The sequence below is a fragment of the Giraffa tippelskirchi genome, chromosome 8 (assembly GCF_054371585.1).
Source record: "Giraffa tippelskirchi isolate mGirTip1 chromosome 8, T2T-mGirTip1v1.2.pri, whole genome shotgun sequence".
In the NCBI taxonomy this organism is placed as follows: Eukaryota; Metazoa; Chordata; class Mammalia; order Artiodactyla; family Giraffidae; genus Giraffa; species Giraffa tippelskirchi.
Genome location: NC_137282.1, coordinates 10,404,960 through 10,427,462, shown reverse-complemented (window position 1 = coordinate 10,427,462; position 22,503 = coordinate 10,404,960). Strand labels below are relative to the sequence as shown.

The 22,503-nt window shown below is 37.2% G+C and overlaps 1 protein-coding gene across 50 annotated transcripts in view; it reads right to left on the bottom strand.

Annotated features, from left to right (window-relative positions):
* Positions 1-22,503, bottom strand: part of LOC145518868 (A disintegrin and metallopeptidase domain 3-like) — a 109,213-nt gene that overhangs the window by 61,970 nt on the left and 24,740 nt on the right. For all 50 annotated transcript variants that reach the window (XR_014063384.1, XR_014063379.1, XR_014063380.1 and 47 more), the window contains 6 exons: positions 16,403-16,479; positions 15,761-15,938; positions 12,688-12,750; positions 3,296-3,367; positions 2,678-2,844; positions 1,526-1,607 (listed from right to left, as the gene is read on the bottom strand). Coding sequence is in view for 27 of the 50 variants with exons in the window: in XM_081523968.1 (XP_081380094.1) it covers positions 1,526-1,607; positions 2,678-2,844; positions 3,296-3,367; positions 12,688-12,750; positions 15,761-15,938; positions 16,403-16,479 (639 nt within the window). In the remaining 23 variants the exon portion in view is untranslated. The remainder of the gene's footprint in view (positions 1-1,525; positions 1,608-2,677; positions 2,845-3,295; positions 3,368-12,687; positions 12,751-15,760; positions 15,939-16,402; positions 16,480-22,503) is intronic.

Here is a 22,503-nt window from a genome sequence, read left to right as displayed (position 1 = left end):
AATAGTATAGAAATATTGAATTGATATTGTGTATAACAGAAACTAACATAGGGATGAAGTGAAAGTTAGTCACTTAGTCGTGTCCGACTCTTTGTGAACCTGTGGACTGTAGCCCACCAGGCTCCTCTGTCCATGGGATTCTCCAGGCAAGAATACTGGAGTGGGTTGCCATTCCCTTCTCCAGGGGATCTTCCCAACCCAGGGATCAAACCCAGGTCTCCCACATCGCAGGCAGACTCTTTACCAACTGAGCCACCAGGGAAGCCAACATAGGGATATAGGTCAATTATAATTCAAAACAAACTAGCAAACTCAAAAAGGGACTAGATTTATGGGTACTGGGGGCAGAGGTTGAGAGGAGGGGAACTGGATGAAGGAAATCCAAAGGTATTGATACTAAAAAGAACTGCTGTAACTAAACAAGAAAATCAAGTAATGCAATTAAAAAGTGGGCTAAGGTCTTGAATAAACATTTATTTCTCCAGAGATGATGTACAAAATATCAAAAAGGATATGAAAAGGTGGCTCAATATCACTAGTGATTATAAAGCTACAGTCAAAAACAAAATGTGATATCACCTCATACCCCTTGGAATAATTAGCAACAACAAAGAATAACAACTGTTAATGAGGTTGGGATGAATAAAATATGAAATGTGAAATGCTGGTGGGATTATAAAATGGTGCAGTCAATCTGGACCTCAGTATTATGAGTCTTCATAATATTAAAAACAGAAATACCGTATGACCCAGCAAACCCACTTCTAGGTATAGCTCCAAAATAACTGAAATTACTATCTCAAAGAGATCTGCATTCCCATCTCCTATGTTAATTGTAGCATTATCCACAATCACCAAGATATGGAACCAAACTAAGTGGTTGCTAATATATGAATGCATAAAGAAAATGTCTATATATACACAAATGTATAATATGGTATGATTTATATGCGTATATTAATAACATGAAATATTATTCAGCTGTAGAAAGAATGAAATCCTGCCATTTTCAAATACATGGATGAAGCTGGATGTATTATTCAAAGAGAAATACGCCAGACACAGAAAGACAAATATTGTATGGTTAACCTTATATGTGGGATCTAAAATATATCATACTCACAGAAGCAGAGAGGAGAATGGTGGTTGCCAGGGGGTGGAGGTGTCGAAAATGAGGCCTTGTTGGCCAATGTGTATGAAGTTTCATTAAAGCAAGATAAAGATTCTACACATCTATTTCACAACAATGCAGACAGACTTAACACTACAGCACAGTGAACACATAATACTTAAGATGGTCAGTTTTATATAATGTGTATTTTACCACAATAAATAAATTTTAAAAATGACAATGTGAGGTTTAAAGTAAAAAATACAGAACTGAATTAAAATATTAATTTAATAAGATGTTAGATATACAATATGCACTTTTGTTTCTTAAAGAAGATATTAACTTTCAAAACATGATATAATTACTGAAGAGAAAGGAATAAAATGATATAATTACTGAAGGGAAGGGACATACCAGAGCAAGTCCTGCAGCAAACTTTGGATCACATGCCATTGCATGATATGTTGCTCCTACATAATTAGGATGGTCCCTGTAACTAAATAACAACATTTTTCATGTGGATAAATGCACTTTAAATTATTAGTAATTTAATGATCTTTAAGAATTAGATTCCTCAGTAAAGCGGCTGCTTTCTTTAAAACATGAATATTGTGAATCATGTCTAATGCTCTCAATCATTTCGTATTTGGGTAGTCTCCCCTGGTGCCTCCAAATTAAGTTCAAAAGTCAACTTTAACATTATATGATCCACAGCTTAAAATCCAGCAGCGCCTCATCCTTCCAGAAATTAATCACCACTGCTGTCAATGCTGGATGGACAAAGTTGTAAGACATAAAAGTCAGGATAGATTACTGCCATGATTTGCATGTAGCAAAACCTCAGATGGCATAAAAGTGTTGGATTGGAGAACGAAAGAGAAAGACAGTGTGCGGCACAGTCATCAGGAAAAACAGAGACGGGATGCATTAAGTGTCCACACACATGTTAAGCCTTAGTTAAAGCTGCTCCTGAACCTCCTAACCTGACCTTAAATTCCACAGAGACACCAGAGTATCCATATTACTTAAGGCCTTTCAGAATCATGTTTTTGTTTTTTCCATCCAAAATAATCAAATCAGTATATAGAAAGAGTCTTGACAGTTACAGTGCAAGCAGCTAAATACCTACACCTTAGGTAGGATAGAAATTCCATAAGGTCACCACATTTCCATACTTGTGTTTTCTAATGTAAGAAGATTTACATGGATTTACTGCATTCTGTCAACTAACGCATGCTTTATTTAATGTTAAAATGCTGCTTTTGGTTATTTACCTCTGTGAATTCTTTAAAACCATAGAGGCCCTATGTTTTCCCAAGGCTTTTCATATTTTCAGTTCTTTAAATTCAGAAGTAAGCAGACCACTCAGGAAAATGGCCTACCATACTTTGGCGTCTTACGTTGTATCATCAGATTTTTATAGCTTGCATTCTGCCAACACAGTACTCACATAGTCATTTTTTGAGCTATCTTTGTTATCCTAAATAATAAATTTTGTGTACAATTTTGATAGTTAACTTACAAATAGTTTGATAAACTTTATACCAATGAAAATAAATTACTTACATTAATAAGTATGCCAAATCATGGGACCTTTCTAACAAAAATTTTTCTCTCCAGGACACAAATCTTTGTAGTACTTCATGTGCATCCCCATCAGTTGAAATCTTATTTAGATCTGACCAGATCTCCAGAGAAGTTAATATAACAGACACCTGAAGCTGAGAATACATCTAAAAACAGGAGATTCATGATATATGGCTCTAAGTAATCATAAATATAATACTATACATTTATATGCAATGCCAATATATATGATTAACTATTTTTTTCAGATGAAATTCATTGGTGGAATAAACTAGCTGGCAGGAGTATACATTTTATAAAATTGCACATGTGGGACTTCACTGGTGGGCTGTAGTTAAGAATCTGCTTTTCCCTGCAGGGGTCGTGGATTCCATTTCTGGTCTAGGAAGATCCCACATGCCACAGAGGAACAAAGACCATGCATGGCAACTATTGAGCCCGTGAGGCACAAGGAAGAAACCCAAGTGCCGCAGCTGAGAACCAATGCAGCCAAATAAATACACGAGTATTTAAAAAACTGCACATGCTATTTATTCAAACAATGCTACTGTATTTACATGAATGCTTCTTATTTAAATATGAAACGTAAATACTCACAGTGTTGATTAGACTAAAAATATAGACAATTTTCTCAGATGCAAGTGCCACTTCGGAACCCATATAATCATACTGAAAGGTAAATTTTATTTTGTAATAATCAGTGAAAATGACTAAACTACCACATTTCAATGTATATAAAAATATTAAAATAATGCAGTGTGCAAGCAAAAGGACAAAAAGATAATTAAGACTTAACAAGTACTTAATAAGTTCTAGACTTAAACCTAGGGACATTATATAGTAACCAATAATATAAAATAGGGCTTCCCAACTGGCTCAGTGCTAAAGAATCCGCCTGCCAATGCAGGAGACGTGGGTTTGATCCCTGGGTCAGGAAGATCCCCTGCAGAGGGAGATGGCAACTCACTCCAGCATTCTTGCCTGGGAAATCCCATAGACAGAGAAGCCTGGAGGGGCTACAGTCCATGGGGTTGCAAAGAGTTAGATGACTAAACAACAGCAACAACATTAAAATGAGATGGTGATGATTATATTCCTCTTTACACATGTAGTTATTTAGGATCAAAAGTTAAGACTCCAAGATTGCATAATTAATAAGTGTTCCTTTTTATTCACATCTTTGCCAACAATTGTTATTTGTGGCCTTTTTGATTATAGCCACTCTGATAAGTGTGAAGTGATATCTTTAGTGGTTCTGATTTGCATTTCAGAGATGTTGAACACCTTTTCTGTGCTTATTAACCATCTGTGGGTCTTCCTTGAAAAACTGTCTGTTCAGTTCTCTTGCACACTTTTAAATTGGGTTGTTTGTGATATTGAGTTGTATCAACTGTTTATATAGTTTGGATATTAACCCTTTATCAGTCATAATTGGCAACTACTCTTTTCCCATTCTACAGGCTGTCTTTTCATTTGTTTATGATTTCCTTTGCTGTGCAAAAGCTTTTATGTAGTTACTATTTGCTTATTTTTCTTTTCACTTTCTTTGCCTGAGGAGACAGATAAAATAACACTGTCATGATTAATGACTGAGAGTGTTCTGCCTATATTTTCTTCCAGGAGTAATAAGGTTTCCTGTCTTACATTAAGTCTTTATTTCAAGTTTATTTTTGGATATGTTGTGAGAAAATGTTCTAATTTCAGTCCTGCATACATAGGTGTCTTGTCTTCCCAGCATCACTTATTTTTAGGACTGCTTTTTTCTTCAATGTATAGTCTTGCCTCTTTTGTTGTAGATTAATTGACCATAAGTGCATGAGTTTATATCTGGGCTCTTTATTCAGTTCCATAGACCTATGTGTCTGTGTTTATTCTTGTATCATACTATATTGATTACTGCAGCTTAGTGGTATAGTCTAAAGTCAGGGAGTGTGATAGAACTTTCTTCTGTTATTTCTCAATATTGATTTGGTTATTTGGGGTCTTTCATGTTTCCATACAAATTTTAGAATTACTTGTTCTAGTTTCACAAAAAATGCCATTGGTATTTTGACAGGGAATATACTTAATACTTAAATAGCCTTGGGAGTATGGGCACTTCAACAACAGTAATTCCTGAAATCTATGAAAATAGTGTGTCTTTCCATCTGTTTAGGTACAAGTCTTTTACTTCTTTAGATTTTTTTCCTAGGTATTATTCTTTTTGATGCAATGGTAAAGGAAATAGTCTCCTTAATTTCTCCTTCTGATAGTTCATTGTTAGTCTACAGCAATGCAACAAATTTCTGTATATTAATTTTGCATAAAGCATCTTTACCAATACATTGATTAGCTCTAGTAGCTTTTGGTGTTGTCTTTAGGATTTTCTGGAGAAGGAAATGGCAACCCACTCCAGTACTCTTGCCTGGAAAATCCCATGGACAGAGGAGCCCGGTAGGCTACAGTCCATGGGGTCACAAAGAGTAGGACATGACTGAGCAACTTCACTTCTTTTCACTTTAGGATTTTCTATGTATAGTATCAGGTCATCTGAAAACATTGACTATTTTGTTTCTTCCTTTCCAAGTCAGATTCTATTTCCTTTTCTTTACTGATTGCTATGGCAAGGACTTCCAGCACTATGTTGAATAAAATTTACAAGCAAAGACATGCTTGTATTGTTCCTTATCTTCAAGGAAATGCTTTCAGCTTTTCAACATTAAGTATGATATTAGGTGTGGGTTTGTCATATATGAGCTATATTATGTTGAGGATCATTCTCTTTATGCCTTTTTTCTGTAGAGTTTTGATCATAAATGGAAGTTGAATTTGATAAAAAATCTTTTCCTGCATCTATTGAGATGATTATATGGTTTTTATGTGCCAATTGGCCATCTGTAGGTGTGCCACACTAATTTTTTGGTGGATACTGAAAAATCCTTGCATCTCTGGGATAAATTTCACTAAACTGTGGTGTATGATCCTTTTAATATAGTGTTGCAATTGGTTTGCTAATATTTTGTTGAGAATTTTTGCATCTATACTCATCAGTGGTATTGGCTTGATATTTTCTTTTAAAAAAAAAGACTTATTTGTGGCTATGTTGGATCTTCATTGCTGTGCACGGACTTTCTCTGCAGTGTGTAGGCTTCTGACTGTGGTGGTTTCTCTTATTGCAGAGCACAGGCTCTCGGCCAGCAGGCCTCAGTAGTTGCAGGGTGTGGGCTCAGTAGTTGAGGCTTGCCAGCTTAGTTGCTCTAAGGCATTGGGATCTTCCCAGAGCAGGGACTGAACACTTGTTTCCTACATTGGCAGGTGAATTTTTATCCACTGAAGACCCGGTAACCATTCAATATCACAGTAATCCAAGTCTATGCCCAACCAGTAATGCTGAAGAAGCTGAAGTTGAACAGTTCTATGAAGACCTATAAGACCTTCTAGAACTAATACCCCAAAATGATATCCTTTTCATTATAGGAGACTGAAATGCAAAAGTAGGAAGTCAAGAGATACCTGGAGTAACAGGCACATTTGGCCTTGGAGTACAAAACAAAGCAGGGCAAAGGCTAACAGAGTTTTGCCAAAGAATGCACAGGTCATAGCCAACACCCTCTTCCAACAACATAAGAGAAGACTCTACATATGGACATCACCAGGTGGTCAATACCAAAATCAGATTGATTATATTCTTTGCAGGCAAAGATGGAGAAGCTCTATACAGTCAGAAAACAAGACCGGGAGCTGACTGTGGCTCAGATCATGAACTTCTTGCCAAACTCAGACTTAAACTGAAGAAAGTAGGGAAAAGGACCAGAGCATTCAGGTATGACCTAAATCAAATCTCTTAACGATTATACAGTGGGAGTGACAAATAGAGTCAATGGAATAGATCTCATACAGAGAGTGCCCGAAGAACTAGGGATGGAGGCTCGTGACATTGTACAGGAGGCAGTGATTAAGACTATCCCCAAGAAAAAGAAATGCAAAAAGGCAAAATGGTTGTCTGAGGAGGCCTTACAAATAGCTATGAAAGGAAGAGAAGCCAAAGACAAAGGAGAAAAGGAAAGATATACCCATTTGAATGCAGAGTTCCAAAGAATATCAAGGAGAGATAAGAAAGCCTTCCTCAGTGATCAGTGCAAAGCAAAAAGAGGAAAACAATAGAATGGGGAAGACTAAAGATCTCTTCTAGAAAATTAGAGATACCAAGGGAACATTTCATGCAAAGATGGGCACAATAAAGGACAAAAATAGTATGGACCTAACAGAAGCAGAAAATATTAAGAAGAGGTGGCAAGAATACACAGAAGAACTGTACAAAAAAGATCTTCACGACCCAGATAATCATGATGGTGTGATCACTCACCTAGAGCCAGACATCCTGGAATGTGAAGTCAAGTGGGCTTTAGAAAGCATCACTATGAACAAAGCTAGTGGAGGTGATGGAATTCCAGTTGAGCTATTTCAAATCCTCAAAGGTGATGCTGTGAAAGTGCTGCACTCGATATGCCAGCAAATTTGGAAAACTCAGCAGTGGCCACAGGACTGGAAGAGGTCAGTCTTCGTTCCAATCCCAAAGAAAGGCAATGCCAAAGAATGCTCAAACTACCACACAATTGCACTCATCTCACACGCTAGTAAAGTAATGCTCAAAATTCTCCACGCCAGGCTTCAACAGTACATGAATCGTGAACTTCCAGAGGTTCAATCTGGTTTTAGAGAAGGCAGAGGAATCAGAGATCAAACTGCCAACATCCGCTGATCACTGAAAAAGCAAGAGAGTTCCAGAAAAACATCTATTTGTGCTTTATTGACTATGCCAAAGCCTTTGACTGTGTGGATCACAATAAACTGTGGAAAATTCTGAAAGAGGTGGGAATACGACCACCTGACCTGCCTCCCGAGAAATCTGTATGCAGGTCAAGGAGCAACAGTTAGAACTGGACATGGGACAATAGACTGGTTCCAAATTGGGAAAGGAGTACGTCAAGGCTGTATATTGTCACCCTGCTTATTTAACTTATATTCAGAGTACATCATGTGAAATTCCAGGCTGGATGAAGCACAAGCTAGAATCAAGATTGTCAGGAGAAATGTCAATAACCTCAGATAAGCAGATGAAACCATTCTTATGGCAGAAAGAGGAGAAGAACTAAAGAGCATCTTGATGAAAGTGAAAGAGGAGAGTAAAAAAGTTGGCTTGAAACTCAACATTCAAAAAACTAAAATCATGGCATCTGGGCCCATTACTTCATGGCAAATAGATGGGGAAACAATGGAAACAGTGACAGACCTTACTGGTTTGGGCTCCAAAATCACTGCAGATGGTGACTGCAGCCATGAAATTAAGATGCTTGCTCCTTGGAAGGAAAGCTATGATCAACCTAGACAGCATATTAAAAAGCAAAGGCATTACTTTGCCATAAAAGTCCATCTAGTCAAAGCTATGGTTTTTCCAGTAGTCATGTATGGATGTGAGAGTTGGACGATAAAGAAAGCTGAGCACTGAAGAATTGATGCTTTTGAACTATGGTGTTGGAGAAGACTCTTGAGAGTCTCTTGGACTGCAAGGAGATCCAACCAGTCCATCCTAAGGAGATCAGTCCTGGGTGTTCATTGGAAGGACTGATGCTAAAGCTGAAACTCCAATGCTTTGGCCATGTGATGAGAAGAACTGACTGCTTTGAAAAGACCCTGATGCTGGGAAAGATTGAAGATGGGAGGAGAAAGGGACGACAGGGGATGAGATGGTTGGATGGCATCAGTGACTCAACGGACATGAGTTTGAGTAAGCTCCAGTCATTGGTGATGGACTAGGAAGCCTGGTGTTCTGTAGTCCATGGTGTCACAAAGAGTTGGACATGACTGAGTGACTGAACTGAACTCAACTAATTTACCAGGGAATACCTGCAATTTTCTGTTGTTGTTGTTTTTTTTTATAATACCTTTTTCTGACTTTCCTCTCAGGGTGATGCTGTCCCCATGGAATAAGTTTAGAATGGTTCCATCCTCTGCAAGTTGTGGAATAGTTTGATTAGGATAGATGCTAACTCTTCTCTTAAGCTTTTCGTGAAATTCACCTGTGAAGCCATGAACACTTGTTTTTTTGGAGTTTTAAAATTGTAGATTCAATTTTATTACTTGTAATTATTCTGTTCACATTTTGTATTTCTTCCTGGTTCAGTCTTTGGAGATTGTACATTTTAAAGAATTTTCCCATGTCTTCCAAGTTGTACATTTTATTGGTATATAGTTGTTCAGAGTAGTCTCTTATGATCTTTTATATTTCTTGGTGTTTGTTGTAACTTTTACTCTTTCATTTCTGATTATATTGACTTGGGACCTCTCTTCTTTTTCCTTGATTAGTCTGCCTCTTTTCTATTCTTCTTTTAGTACCTATTTCATTTGTTTCAGTTCTGTTATTTATGATTTCTATCCTTCTACTAATTTTGAGGTTTTTTTGTTCTTTTACTAATTCCCTTAGGTGTGAGGTTAGGTTGTTTATCCGAGATTTTTCTTGTTTCCTGAGATAAGCCTGTGTCAAAACCTGTGTCAAAAACGTCTCTCTTAGAAATGCTTTTGCTGTATCTAAGAGTTATGGGTGGTTGTGTTTTCTTTTCCTTTGTCTCCAGACAGTGTTTATTTCTCCTTTGATTTTGTGGTGACCCATTGACTATTTAGCAGCACACTGCTTAGCTTCTATGTGTTTAGTTTAGTCTGTTTTTTTTTTTTTTGTAGTATTTTTCTTGTAGTTCATTTGTAGTCTTATTGCACATGGTCAGAAAAGATGCTTGACATGATTTCTGAAATTTACCAAGGCTGGTTTTATAGTCTAGCATGTGATCTATTCTGTAGAATGTGACATGTGAAGTTGGAAAAATTTGCAATCTGCATCTTTTGGATGGAATATTCCATATGTATAGAATGTGTCATTTAAGGCTTTTGATTTCTCATTGATTTTCTGTCTGGATGATCTGCCCATTGATGTAAGTGAGGTGCTAAATTGCCTACTGTTATTGAGTTACTGTCAATTTCCCCTTTTATGTCCATTAATATTTGCTCTATGGTTTTGGATGCTTCTATGTTGGGTGCACGGATATTTACATTTGTTCTACCTTCTTCTTGGATTGATCCCTATCATTATGTAGTGTTCTTGTCTCTTGTAACAACCTCTTTTTCAAATCTGTTTTGTTAGATATAAGTATTGCTACCCTGACTTTTTTTAGATTTCCTTTTGCATGGAATAACTTTTTCCATTCCCTCACTTTCTGTCTGTGAGTGTTTAGATGTGAAGTGGGTTGCTTCTCGGCAGTGCGTATATGAATCTTGTTCATGTATCCATTTAACTACTCTATTTCTTTTTTATTGGAGCATTTAGTTCATTTCCATTTAAAGTAATTATTGATATGTGTGTTCACATTTCCATTTTGCGTGTTGCTTTGGGTTTGTTTCTGTAGGTCTTTTTTGTTCCTTTCTTCTTCTTTTGTTCCCTTCTCATATGATTTGATGACTACATTAATATTATATTTGGGTATCTTTTACTTTTCTTGTGTGTATATAGTATACACTTTTCTTTTGCAGTTACCATGATGCTTTTATGTATCAATCTATACATACACATATGAATTTACATATGATTAAGTTGCTGATCTCTTAATTTCAAATACATTTTTAACAACTGTGTATGTATATTCTCCTCCCCTCACAATTACTGCTTTTAATATCTTATTTTACATCTAATTTAAGTATCTCCTAACTCCTTATTGTAGATATAGATGTTTCTGTTAAAAGATAAAATTCTTCTTACCTTCCTTCTAGCTTTGCATGTGAGATGATTTCCTACATTTACTGCATGTTTGCTTCTACTAGTGAGCTTTTTCTTTCATAATTTTTGTATTTCCAGTTTGGGACTTTTCTTTCGCCTTAGTAAAACTGCTTTAACATTTCTTGTTATGCTATTTTCTGAATTCTTTTAAGTTTTGTTGTCTATAAAGATTTTGATCTCTAAATCAAATTTGAAGAGACTTGCTGGATAGAGTATTCTTGGTTGTAGATTTTTCACTTTCAACATGTTAAATACATTGTGCCACTCCATTCTGGACTGCAGAGTTTCTGCTGAAAAGTCAGCTGATAGCTGTATGGATATTCTTTTTGTATGTTTTTTGTTGTTTTTCTTTTCCTGCTTTCAGTGTCCTCTTTTCTTCTTTAACTTTTGTCATTTTAATTACTATCTCTCTCTGTCTTCTTCTTCTGGGAGGCTTATAATGTACATATTAATGTGCTTAATGTTGTCCCAGAGTTCTCTTTCAAGGTTCTCATTTCTTGTCATCCTTTCTTTTTTCTGTTCAACATCAGTAATTTCCATTACACGTCTTCCAGGTCACTGATCCATTCTTCTGTATCATTTAGTCTACTACTGGTACCTTCACGTGTATTTTCATTTCAGTATTGTATTCTTCATCTATGTTTGGTTGTTCTTCATATTAATATTTTTTTGCTCTGTGTATGCATTGTTCTTCTGAGTTTTTTTATTGTCTTTACAAGCACTACCCTAACCTCTTTCTCGAGTAGGTTGCCTATCTCCATTTCACTTAGGCCTTCTTTGGGGCTTTTTCCTTGTTGCTTCATCTGGAACATGTCTGTCTAAGTTTTTGTCTAAGTATTTGTATTTGTATGTACCTGGTAGATTGGTTGTGCTTCTTAATGCTGGAGAAGTGGCCTTTTGCAAGCACTATGTGTTTCAGCAGCTGACTCAACTCGCATCACCTTTGGTGTATACTCCAGTGGCTTTCCCTGTGTGGCTGTGTGGGTCTTTCTGTTGTTGAAGGCTGACTGAGAGGTCTGTTAGTCTTGTTTGGCCCCTGGTCTAGCTGGTTGGCAGTTCTGCCTCATGCACTGGCTGCCAGGTGCTGGTTGGCAGGACCAGGTCATAAGGCAGCTGAGTGTGAAACTCCAGGGAGCTCTGGGACAGTGCTGGCTCAGTGCTGTATGGAGTAAAGGTGCAGAACATTCCAAGGCCATAGCACTTCCACTGCTGGTTGCAGCCTGGTCCTGGGTTTAGTGCCAGCTATTGATAGGCAGAACTGGGGACTGGAGCCTGGTTGTAGGGCCCAGGGATCCAAGAGCTGTTGTCATCATTTTCTATTATTGCTTTTATAAAAATAATTTAAAGATTTGAAAATTTCCTTTTATGCAAAAATTCTAGAACACCATGACACTTCCTGACTTATACAAAATTACTAGTAATAATGGACAAAACAGGTTTTTTTAACTTGTTGCCTGTGTTTGCTAAAACTAATTGTATAAATGAAAAGTTCTGAAATCAAATGTGTTCCTATATATTATTCTTCCCCGTTTGCAATTTATTAGATCTTTACCCAGTGTGTTCTACAGAATGTTTACCATCAAATCATAGCCTCCCTCTTACCAACATTATATGTTTTTCATAGTTAATTAGCAGTTAACTTTTTAGCATTAAATAAAATCCCACTGTCTGAATGTACCACAACTTATCCACTCACTTACTAAAGAAAATCTATGTTCGTTCCAAGTTTAATAAATATGAATAAAATTACTATAGCCATCTAAAAATGAAAACCCAAGCAGAAAACCCAAGCAGTTATACAGCACAAAATATTCTTATAAAAGATAGTTTAATAAAAGGATCTTCTTCAATTTAGTAATAAATAAAACACTTTAAAATGAAAATTGACTTAAGGAAGTGTTTTGCCACAGTTTGGGGGTGAATCCAGAAATATATGCAATTAGTTATAATCCAATAGATTACTAGATCTCCCCTTACATACAAAATTTTACATTAGTTCTAGTAAATATTGTTACTGATCCCCCTATGCCGTTGGAAAGCCAACCGATAACATGTCTTTATGTCCTGTCACACTGATACATATATGTTGAACAGAGTAATGTATTTCCGCATTGCAAAGATTACCTTTATATTCCTTTTCAATTTAAGTAAAAGGGTATAAGGAAAATGCATCAGTAATGCTTACCAAAGCTTTATCCATAATGACATGTATTTTCAGAACTCTTTTCAACAGCACACCTGAATCTTTCTGCAAATAAGAGGACATGAATTGAATAAAACATTAAAAAAAAAATCTTATCTTGTTTGTAATTATCATGTACATTATATAATTTTACATATATATATATATATATACACACATACACATACACACACACACACACACACACACACACAGAGGTATAGATAGATAGGTAGATTATAGCTACAGATACAAACACGTAAAGATATAATTACAAGAAATATAAGGATCAATGCCCACTGAGTAAATAATCTGGGAGATTCTGCATAAACATTTTGAGAACAAATCAGAAGCTTTTGCCTTATATTCTTGATAATTAGAATCCTCAAAAAAAGTCACTAAAATGGGGGAGGATTCTTATTTCTTTCCCCTCAAAAACTTCTAGGTCCTTTATTTAACCTTCAAGCTAAACAAATTCCCATCATCTTTCCCCCAAATGTTGGTCTATTTTATCATAATTTTTGTACTTGCAATTATTTACCATGGCCTACTCTCAATAAAATGCATGTATTTTAAGAACACAGCTACACAAACTGGTAGCAATGTATACAGCCATGCATCCATTACTATCAGTAAAATAAAGAATGTTTCCATTACCCTATACAAAGTTAATAGCTTATAAGGCTAAAGGCAACCAGTGATCTGCTTTCTCTCACCATAGGTTACAATAATTTATCCTAGAATTTTATATAAATGAAATCATATGATATGTCTTCTTCTATATCTGGTTTCTTTAACTCAGCACTTGTCTGTGTTGCTGTGATTATTGTTAATTCATTTGTTTTTATTGCTACCAAGAGTGAGATTTTAGAAAAATAAAACAACTTGTTAATACATTTAACTATTGATGACCATTTGGCTTATTTAAACATCTCAGCTATTGTAAATAATGCAGATGTGAATATCCATGTACAGGTCTTTGGATAGTTATAGTCTTTCATTTTTCTTGGTTCAATGCTTAGAATTGGAAAATCTGATTCACGTGATACCTCTATATGTATATAGAAATATAAAAATTTGATTGTTTTCTAAAGTTATTAGGTTGGCTAAAATGTTTGTTCAGGTCTTTTCATTACATCAAATAGAAAAATCTGAACGGATCTTTTGGCCAACTCAATAATTTGATCATTCTGCATTTTTTGTCAAGAACTAATGTCAACTGCTCCACACTCTTGCCTCCATTTGGTATTGTCATTCTTTTGCATTGCATCCATCCTGTCAGTACGTGCTGAGAACTCATTGAGATTTTCATTTGCAAGTTCCTGTATGATTAATGATGTTGAACATCTTTTCACAGTCTTATGGCTCATTAATTTGGTTTCTCCCAAGTCCCCTACTAGAAATTTTATGTTTGGTTTCACACTTAAGTTTACCCGCTAATTCAATTTTTTTAGAATAAGGATTTCCATGTGGAAATCCAATCTTCTTGCATAATTTGATGAAGACGTCATTTTTTACTTTCCAAAGACCTTAGCACTTTTGCGTATAATCATTTGGGCAAGAGCACATGGCTATACTTCTCCTCTATTGTATTTCACTGTTCCACACATAAACCAATACCTCAATATGTATCTCCAGAGCAGAGGTCAGCAAACTATAGCCCATAATATACCCTCTTCAGTTCAGTTCAGTCACTCAGTCGTGTCCGAGTCTTTGCGACCCCATGAACCGCAGCACATCAGGCTTCCCTGTCCATCACTAACTCCCTAAGTCCACTCAAACTCATGTCCATTGAGTCGGTGATGCCATCCAGCCATCTCATCCTCTGTCGTCCCCTTCTCCTCCTGCCCTCAATCTTTCCCAGCATCAGGGTCTTTTCAAATGAGTCAGCTCTTTGCATGAGGTGACCAAAGTATTGGATATTCCATAATTTTATAAAGCATATGTTTTAAATTAATATATATATATAAAACAATATATCAAAATGATTGTCCTGGATTTCACAATAGCCTTTTGTCTAGAGAATAGTATTATGGTCAATTCTTACATTTAAAATTTTAATAATATTAGTAAGTGTTAGTCACCCAGTCGTGCCTGACTCTTTGTGACCCCATGGACTACAGCCCACCAGGCTCTTCTGTCCACGAGATTTTCCAGGCAAGGCTACTGGAGTGGGTTGCCATTTCCTTCTCCAGGGGATCTTCCTGACCCAGGGATCAAACCTGGGTCTCCTGCACTGCAGGCAGATTCTTTGCTGACTGAGCTACAAGGGAAGCATAAATGCAATGTAACTTAATGATAAGTGAAAACGTACATTATCCTCTTAATAACACAAACGAAATTTCAAAGAAAAATACATGATTAGATAATTTTTTCTTAAATCTTCCTTTATAAATCATCTTTATAACTAGATACAGTAAAAGAATTAGACCCAATGCCTCAAAGTTCTAAGAGCACTATGTCTAGACAATGAGATATGGGACAATTCTTGCCTCGGTTTTACTTTTTCATTTTCTATCGAAATTAACTTTTATTTTTACAAAGTTAATAAAGTTACTAAATGGCAAAACGGATGACATTTACAATCAGCAAATTTGAGTACCATTATATTATTAGGATGGAAATTCAGTAACAGTGGAACTATGCTACCCTAGAACTGCAATGAGTCCCAAATGCATTAATAGATAGAAGAAGGTAGAAAACTGGATTTACATGTTAATCAAGCAAGATGGGACTATTCTTAGATATCAAATGACAAAGGTAATTATCAAATTTCTACTTAATATGTTCATTTAATATTTATGTATATTTGCATGCTGCTGCTGCTGCTGCTAAATATACTTAAAAGGCATATCTGCATAAAATACTTATAATTAGGTATATGTGAGAACTTTGAATTATATATTTATAGCTATTAAATTTTTAAATATTATATGACTAAACAAAATATATTTAAAATAAATACCTTATAAGTTAAGGCTTTATTATAACCAGTATCAGTTTAAATTTGTTTTCCAAATGTAACAGATATCAATGTGAATATGTTTATCACAATTTGAATAAATGAGTTACTTACATTTGATTTCACAAGAATTTTGTAGGGTTGATCTGCAAATTCAGTGGTAGAATTATTTTCTGATATGTGAGAAAATTCACTTATTTTATCCCTCATCAGATAAATCACATGCTCATATGTAGTTGAAGATTCCAGTGGTTCAATTCCATAACTGACATTCTCAAACTGCAATAATCCCCTGAATATTGAAACACATAAAAAAGAAATTAAAAATATGGATTTCTCTATAATAAACATACATAAATATTGAAAGAAAACATTAAGTAGAAATTTGATAATGATTTTGTCATCTAATATCTAATAATAGTCCCATTTTACTTCCATTAACATGTAAACCCAATTTTCTACCTTCTTCTATCTATTATAGCATTTAAGAGTCATTGCAGTTCTAGACTGGCTCAGTAATTGGGATATTTCTCATTTTGGTGACAGCTTTTCCTGAATGAATTTTATAATTGCAAGCCTGGGAGAGACAAAAGAGTATAGCAGAAAAGATAAGACAAGCAGGCACAGAAAGTAAATGAGAAGAAACACAAAGTAAGTGTCTATTTTCTTTGTCTTCCATCTACCCTTCAAGAAGTTTCTAAAATTTAAAGGGTACACTAGATATTGACTATGTACATCTCTGGAATATGTCATTACCTGAGTCCAGAGCAGGTACTAAGTGTCACAGCTGAATTTGGAATCTCTGTGGCATATCCTTGATAAAAGCAATGGCCCTGCACAGGAGTGATATAAAGATATATCGGTAATGATTAGCAAACAAAGTGTTTGGTTTTATTGATAACCCTCATCCTAGACATCATCAAATATCAGATTTAAGCATTCTATTATACAATTCAACAGACATTTCATTTTCTTTTTATCTTTCTAAAGTGTTTTCCCCTTGACACTCTTCTGACTATAAATAATTACAACTCCTATTCTTTCCCAAAGGATTTTTGCTGTAAATATGAATTTTTCATAAATAATGTTCTTATCTACATATTGTTCTCAGTCCACTTGAATATATAGTCTAAAAATGCTACCTCAAGGTAAATCACCAGCATTAATGTGACTTCCACTGTGAGCATTTCATTTGTTTTACTCTCAGTTCAGTTCAGTCGCTCAGTCGGGTCTGACTCTCTGCGACCCCACGAATTGCAGCACGCCAGGCCTCTCTGTCCATCACCAACTCCCGGAGTCTACCCAAACCCATGTTCATCGAGTCGGTGATGCCATCCAACCATCTCATCCTCTGTCGTCCCCTTCTCCTCCCGCCCCCAATCCTACCCAGCATTAGGGTCTTTTCCAATGAGTCAACCCTTCGCATGAGGTGGCCAAAGTATTGGAGCTTCAGCTTCAACATCAGTCCTTCCAACGAACACCCAGGACTGATCTCCTCTAGGATGGACTGGTTGGATCTCCTTGCAGTCCAGGAGACTCTCAACAGTCTTCTCCAACACCACAGTTCAAAACCATCAATTCTGCGGCGCTCAGCTTTCTTCACCGTCCAATTCTCACATCCATACATGACCACTGGAAAAACCATAGCCTTGACTAGACGGACTTTTGTTGGCAAAGTAATGTCTCTGCTTTTAAACATGCTATCTAGGTTGGCCATGACCTTCCTTCCAAGGAGTAAGCGTCTTTTAATTTCATGGCTGCAGTCACCATCAGCAGTGATTCTGGAGCCCAAAAAAGTAAAGTCTGACACTGTTTCCACTGTTTCCTCTAAGTAAGACCAAAATATCTTAACTGACATTTCCTCACTATTTTCTAATATCTCACCATGTTGATCATCTTTACTTGAAAGTCTCTTCTCAATGGACTTTCAAAACATTACTCTTCCTACGTTCTCCACTGATATAGTCTTTCACTGAATATTTCCTTCTCTTCCCTAAGAAGTTTAGTTATATCTAGAATCAGCCCTATTCCTCAGTTAATCCTGGACTATGAACACACTATTATCATCACATTCTCATGTATGAATGTGTTTCCATGGCATTAGTGTCCATACATACAAATCCATCAGTAAGCATTCACTCATCTCAATACTCGGCTTAACTCTTATCTCCAACCCACTGATAGTGACAGAGCATAAACTATCTATGTCAGGCAACAGTAACAGCCACTTCTGCCCACTGGTGCCAGCAAACTATGCCACAAGCCTTCACAAAGACGAGAATGCAAACCAGGCCCCCAACACTTTACTCAGCAGAAGAGAGCATCTCAGTTTATGCATCTCCAGGCCTTGTACACCCAATAAGAGAAAATGATCCTTATGAGATAATTCTCAACGCTCCAAACTCAAAGCAGCAAAGAGTGGCCTAGAATAAAAATTTTCTTCTCTCAGGAGCACTAGCAGAGACAGAGTGAGAACCATATTGATAGCCAGTGACTGACATGCAGCTAGAGGAAATGTTCTCCATTATATGGTTCCCTCATCAACCAACATCACAGAGCAACTCAGGGTGGCCCAGGAAAGAAACTTTTCCTGCCGTGGGCTGCACCGGCAGAGATCCAATGAGCTCCACATGAGCCAGGAAGAATAAAGGACAGCAAAATAATATCAAAAGTCTCAAGAAAGCTAAATGGTCACTGGAGCAACAACCACACTAAATTTGAACTTAAACTGGGTGACTGCCTTCAACAATAGATTCCAATGACAAGGATACAATCTAAAACTATACACTATATCAAGAACCAAGAATATCACAACAAAATGGGAGAAGACGCCAGATGCTGCAATACTGAGATTAGCCGCATGCTCGAACGAGCCAATGGATTTTAAAGAAGCTGTGAAAATACTCATTTAATGAACATTTTAAAATCATCCTGAAACTACTGAAAGAATAGGAAATTTCAGAAATGAAATAGAAGCTATTAAAAATAACAACTAAGAAATTAAAACCAAATAATATGATAATAAAGAAAAGCAAAGAAAACAACTCAAACTGGGTAGGCACAAAAGTAGAGTGTAGATGACAAGGGACAGAATCAATGAGCTTGAGACAGATGAGTAAAATTTACTCAATATATAAATCACATGAAAATTAATTATGCAGATGAATAGAGTTTCAAGAACACGTGGAACATTACCAAAGTTTTAAAATATACGTCAGAATCCATTAAGCAGAAACAGAAAGAATGCAGAGTAGAAAAAATATTCAAAGAAATAAAGGCTTAATACTAGTCAAAAGATGGTGGTTTAGAAATCCCTGGATCTGCCATCCTCCAACAAATACACCAAGTGAGTAGCAATTAATGCACCATTTCCATCTGTGAGAGACCATGAAATAACTGACTGGCTCATGCACATCTTTCAGTGAATGCAACATCAGATGCACCAAAGCCAGGAGGGAGATTTGGGATGCCTGTTCACCGGAGACTCTGCCCCAGAGCACTACCTTTAGATTAGAAAGAGATACTCTAGCTTCCAGATTAGGAGAAGGAAATGGCACTCCACTCCGGTACTCTTGCCTGGAAAATCCCATGGACGGAGGAGCTTGGTAAGCTACAGTCCATGGGGTCACTAAGAGTTGGCATGACTGAGTGACTTCACTTTCACTTTTCACTTTCATGCATTGGAGAAGGAAATGGCAACCCACTCCAGTGTTCTTGCCTGAAGAGTCCCAGGGATGGAGTAGCTTGGTGGGCTGCCGTCTATGGGGTTGCACAGAGTTGGACACGACTGAAGCAACTTAGCAACAGCAGCAGCAGTTTTCAGATTGATCCAGGGCAGGAGAGGGTGCTGTTCAGGCAAGCAGTGCCCCAGTGTTTCTGAGGAGAATACCTAAGGAGATGTGGCTTGGGTTACTTGACACCATTGATTCCCTTCCTTGCTTGTCCACACTCATCACAGAGTGAGAAGAAGAAAAATCCCACCTCTCTGCCTCCACTGCGGGAGACAATAGTTGAATTATTGAATGCAGTGCTCCCACTTCACCAATAGTGACCCAAGAACCAGCACGTGTCTCTCCAGTCTTGCAGCACGGATGCCTCAGTACCGTCTGGTGGAGAACAGAGGCACTGACTTGGGGTGACAGGCAATGATCATCCCTTCTGACCAGCAGAGACAGAGCAGAAAAAACCCACAGAGGTCTGCTTCCCTTTGGGAGAGGACCCCCAGATCACTGGCCGGGCTGATTCGTGGGGGTGTCCTTCTGTACATGGCCACTCATGAAGACCCTGTGAGGGGACTGCTTTGTCTAACGAGCAGACACCAAAATAGTGTTAAGTAAAATGAAGACTAGAGAAATGATATTTCAAACAAAGGAATAAGATACAGGCTGAAATTGATACTAGTGAAATAAAATTAATATACCTAATAAAAAATTAAAAATAAAGATGTTCCCATAAGTATGCTCATTGAGGTTAGGAGAACAATGTGTGAACCAAGTGAGAGTTTGAAAAAAAAACCAGATAAAATATTAAAAATATCAAACAGAAATCATGGAGCTGTAGAATAATTGCTGCTGTTGTTTAGCTGCCAAGTCGTGTCCAACTCTTTTGCTACCCCAAGGACTGTAGCCCACCTGATTCTTCTGCCCATGGGACTTTCCAGATGAGAATACTGGAGCAGATTGCCATTTCCTTCTGCAGGAGATTTTCTTAACTCATAGATTGAACCCATCTCCTGCATTGGCAGGCAGGTTCTTTACCACTAAGCCACCAGGGAGCCATAGAATAATCACTGAACTGAAAAAATTCACTAGAAGTCTTCAACAGCAGATTACATCAGACAGAAGAAAGACTCAATTCAACTCCAACAGAGCTGGAGCAAAGAAAGACAGTAGAAAGTGATCAAATCTTACAGGAGTTATGGGATAGTAACAAGAGTAACAATACACACAATATGGGAGTCTCAGAAGGAAAAGAGAGGGAAAGAAGGATAATTATGTGAAGTGAAAACATGCTAGTTAATACTATGCCAGTAATTATACTGTAATAAGTAATGGATCAAATCCACACCTTCTACACCTTCAACTTGTATACTGTAATATATTGATTATATCTCAGTAAAAAAAGGAAGCATTTTCAATACATAATGGCTAAAAATCTTCCAAACTTATAGAAGGAAACTGATATCCATGTCAAGATTTTAAAACAACAAATAAAATGTCCCTAAAGAAACCACATTGAGATATTCTGCAATCAAAAGTCAAATATATAGAGAGACTTTTGGGAAACCCACAGAAGAAAAGTGACTTATGTGTATTGAAAGACCCCTAAGACTCTCAGTGGACTTTTTAGGAGAAAGCTTGGAAGCCAGAAGAGAGTGAGATGACATATTCAAAGTGCTGAGAGAGAAAAAAAGAGTCAACTAAATGTATTAATTCACTGCAAAACTGAACAAATGAAAAACAGATTTCTGGTTCTCCATGTATGAAGGTTGTACGTTGCCATTCCATCATGACAGAGAAATCAAGACAGAGTTACAACAATAAAAACACAATAGAAGAGAATATACAAAGAATATGGGAGGACTAGAAAGGCATATCTTAAAGATAATGGGAATTCCAAAAGCAGAAGAAAGAGAGAAAGGAAAATAAGTTATCTTTTTGAAGTAACAATAACTGAATATTTTCCCCAAATGCTTATCAGACACCAAACCACAGAGGCAGAGAGTTCAGAGAACACCGAACAGCACACATGCAAAATAAAAAACTGCAAACTAAAAAACTCATACCTTGAAATATCCTTTTCAGTTCAGTTCAGTCGCTCTGTTGGGTCCGACTCTTTGCGACCCCATGAACCGCAGCACGCCAGGCCTCCCTGTACATCACCAACTCCCTAAGTCCACCCAAACCCAGGTCCATCGAGTCAGTGATGCCATCCAGCCATCTCATCCTCTGTCGTCCCCTTCTTCTCCTGCCCCCAATCCTTCCCAGCATTAGGGTCTTTTCCAATGAGTGAACTCTTCACATGAGGTGACCAAAGTATTGGAGTTTCAGCTTCAACATCAGTCCTTCCAATGAACACCCAGGACTGATCTCCTTTAGGATGGACTGGTTGGATCTCCTTGTAGTCCAAGGGACTCTCAAGAATCTTCTCTAACACCACAGTTCAAAAGCATCAATTCTTCGGTGCTCAGCTTCCTTTATAGTCCAACTCTCACATCCATACATGACCACTGGAAAAACCATAGCCTTGACTAGACGGACCTTTGTTGGCAAAGTAATGTCTCTGCTTTTTAATATGCTGTCTAGGTTGGTCATCCATCCTAAAGGAGATCAGTCCTGGGTGTTCATTGGAAGGACTGATGTTGAAGCTGAAACTACAATACTTTGGCCACCTCATGTGAAGAGTTGACTCATTGGAAAAGACCCTAATGCTGGGAAGGATCAGGGGCGGGAGGAGAAGGGGACGACAGAGGATGAGAAGGTTGGATGGCATCACTGACTCGATGGGCATGGGTTTGGGTAGACTCTGGGAGTTGGTGATGGACAGGGAGGCTTGGCGTGCTACAATTCATGGGGTTGCAAAGAGTTGGACACGACTGAGCGACTGAACTGAACTGAGGTTGGTCATAACTTTCCTTCCAAGGAGTAAGCATCTTTTAATTTCATGGCTGCAGTCACCACCTGCAGTGATTTTGGAGCCCAGAAAAATAAAGTCAGCCACTGTTTCCACTGTTTCCCCATCTATCTGCCATGGAGTGATGGGACTGGATGGCATGATCTTAGTTTTCTGAATGTTGAGCTTTAAGCCAACTTTTTCACTCTCCACTTTCACTTTCATCAAGAGGCTCTTTAGATCTT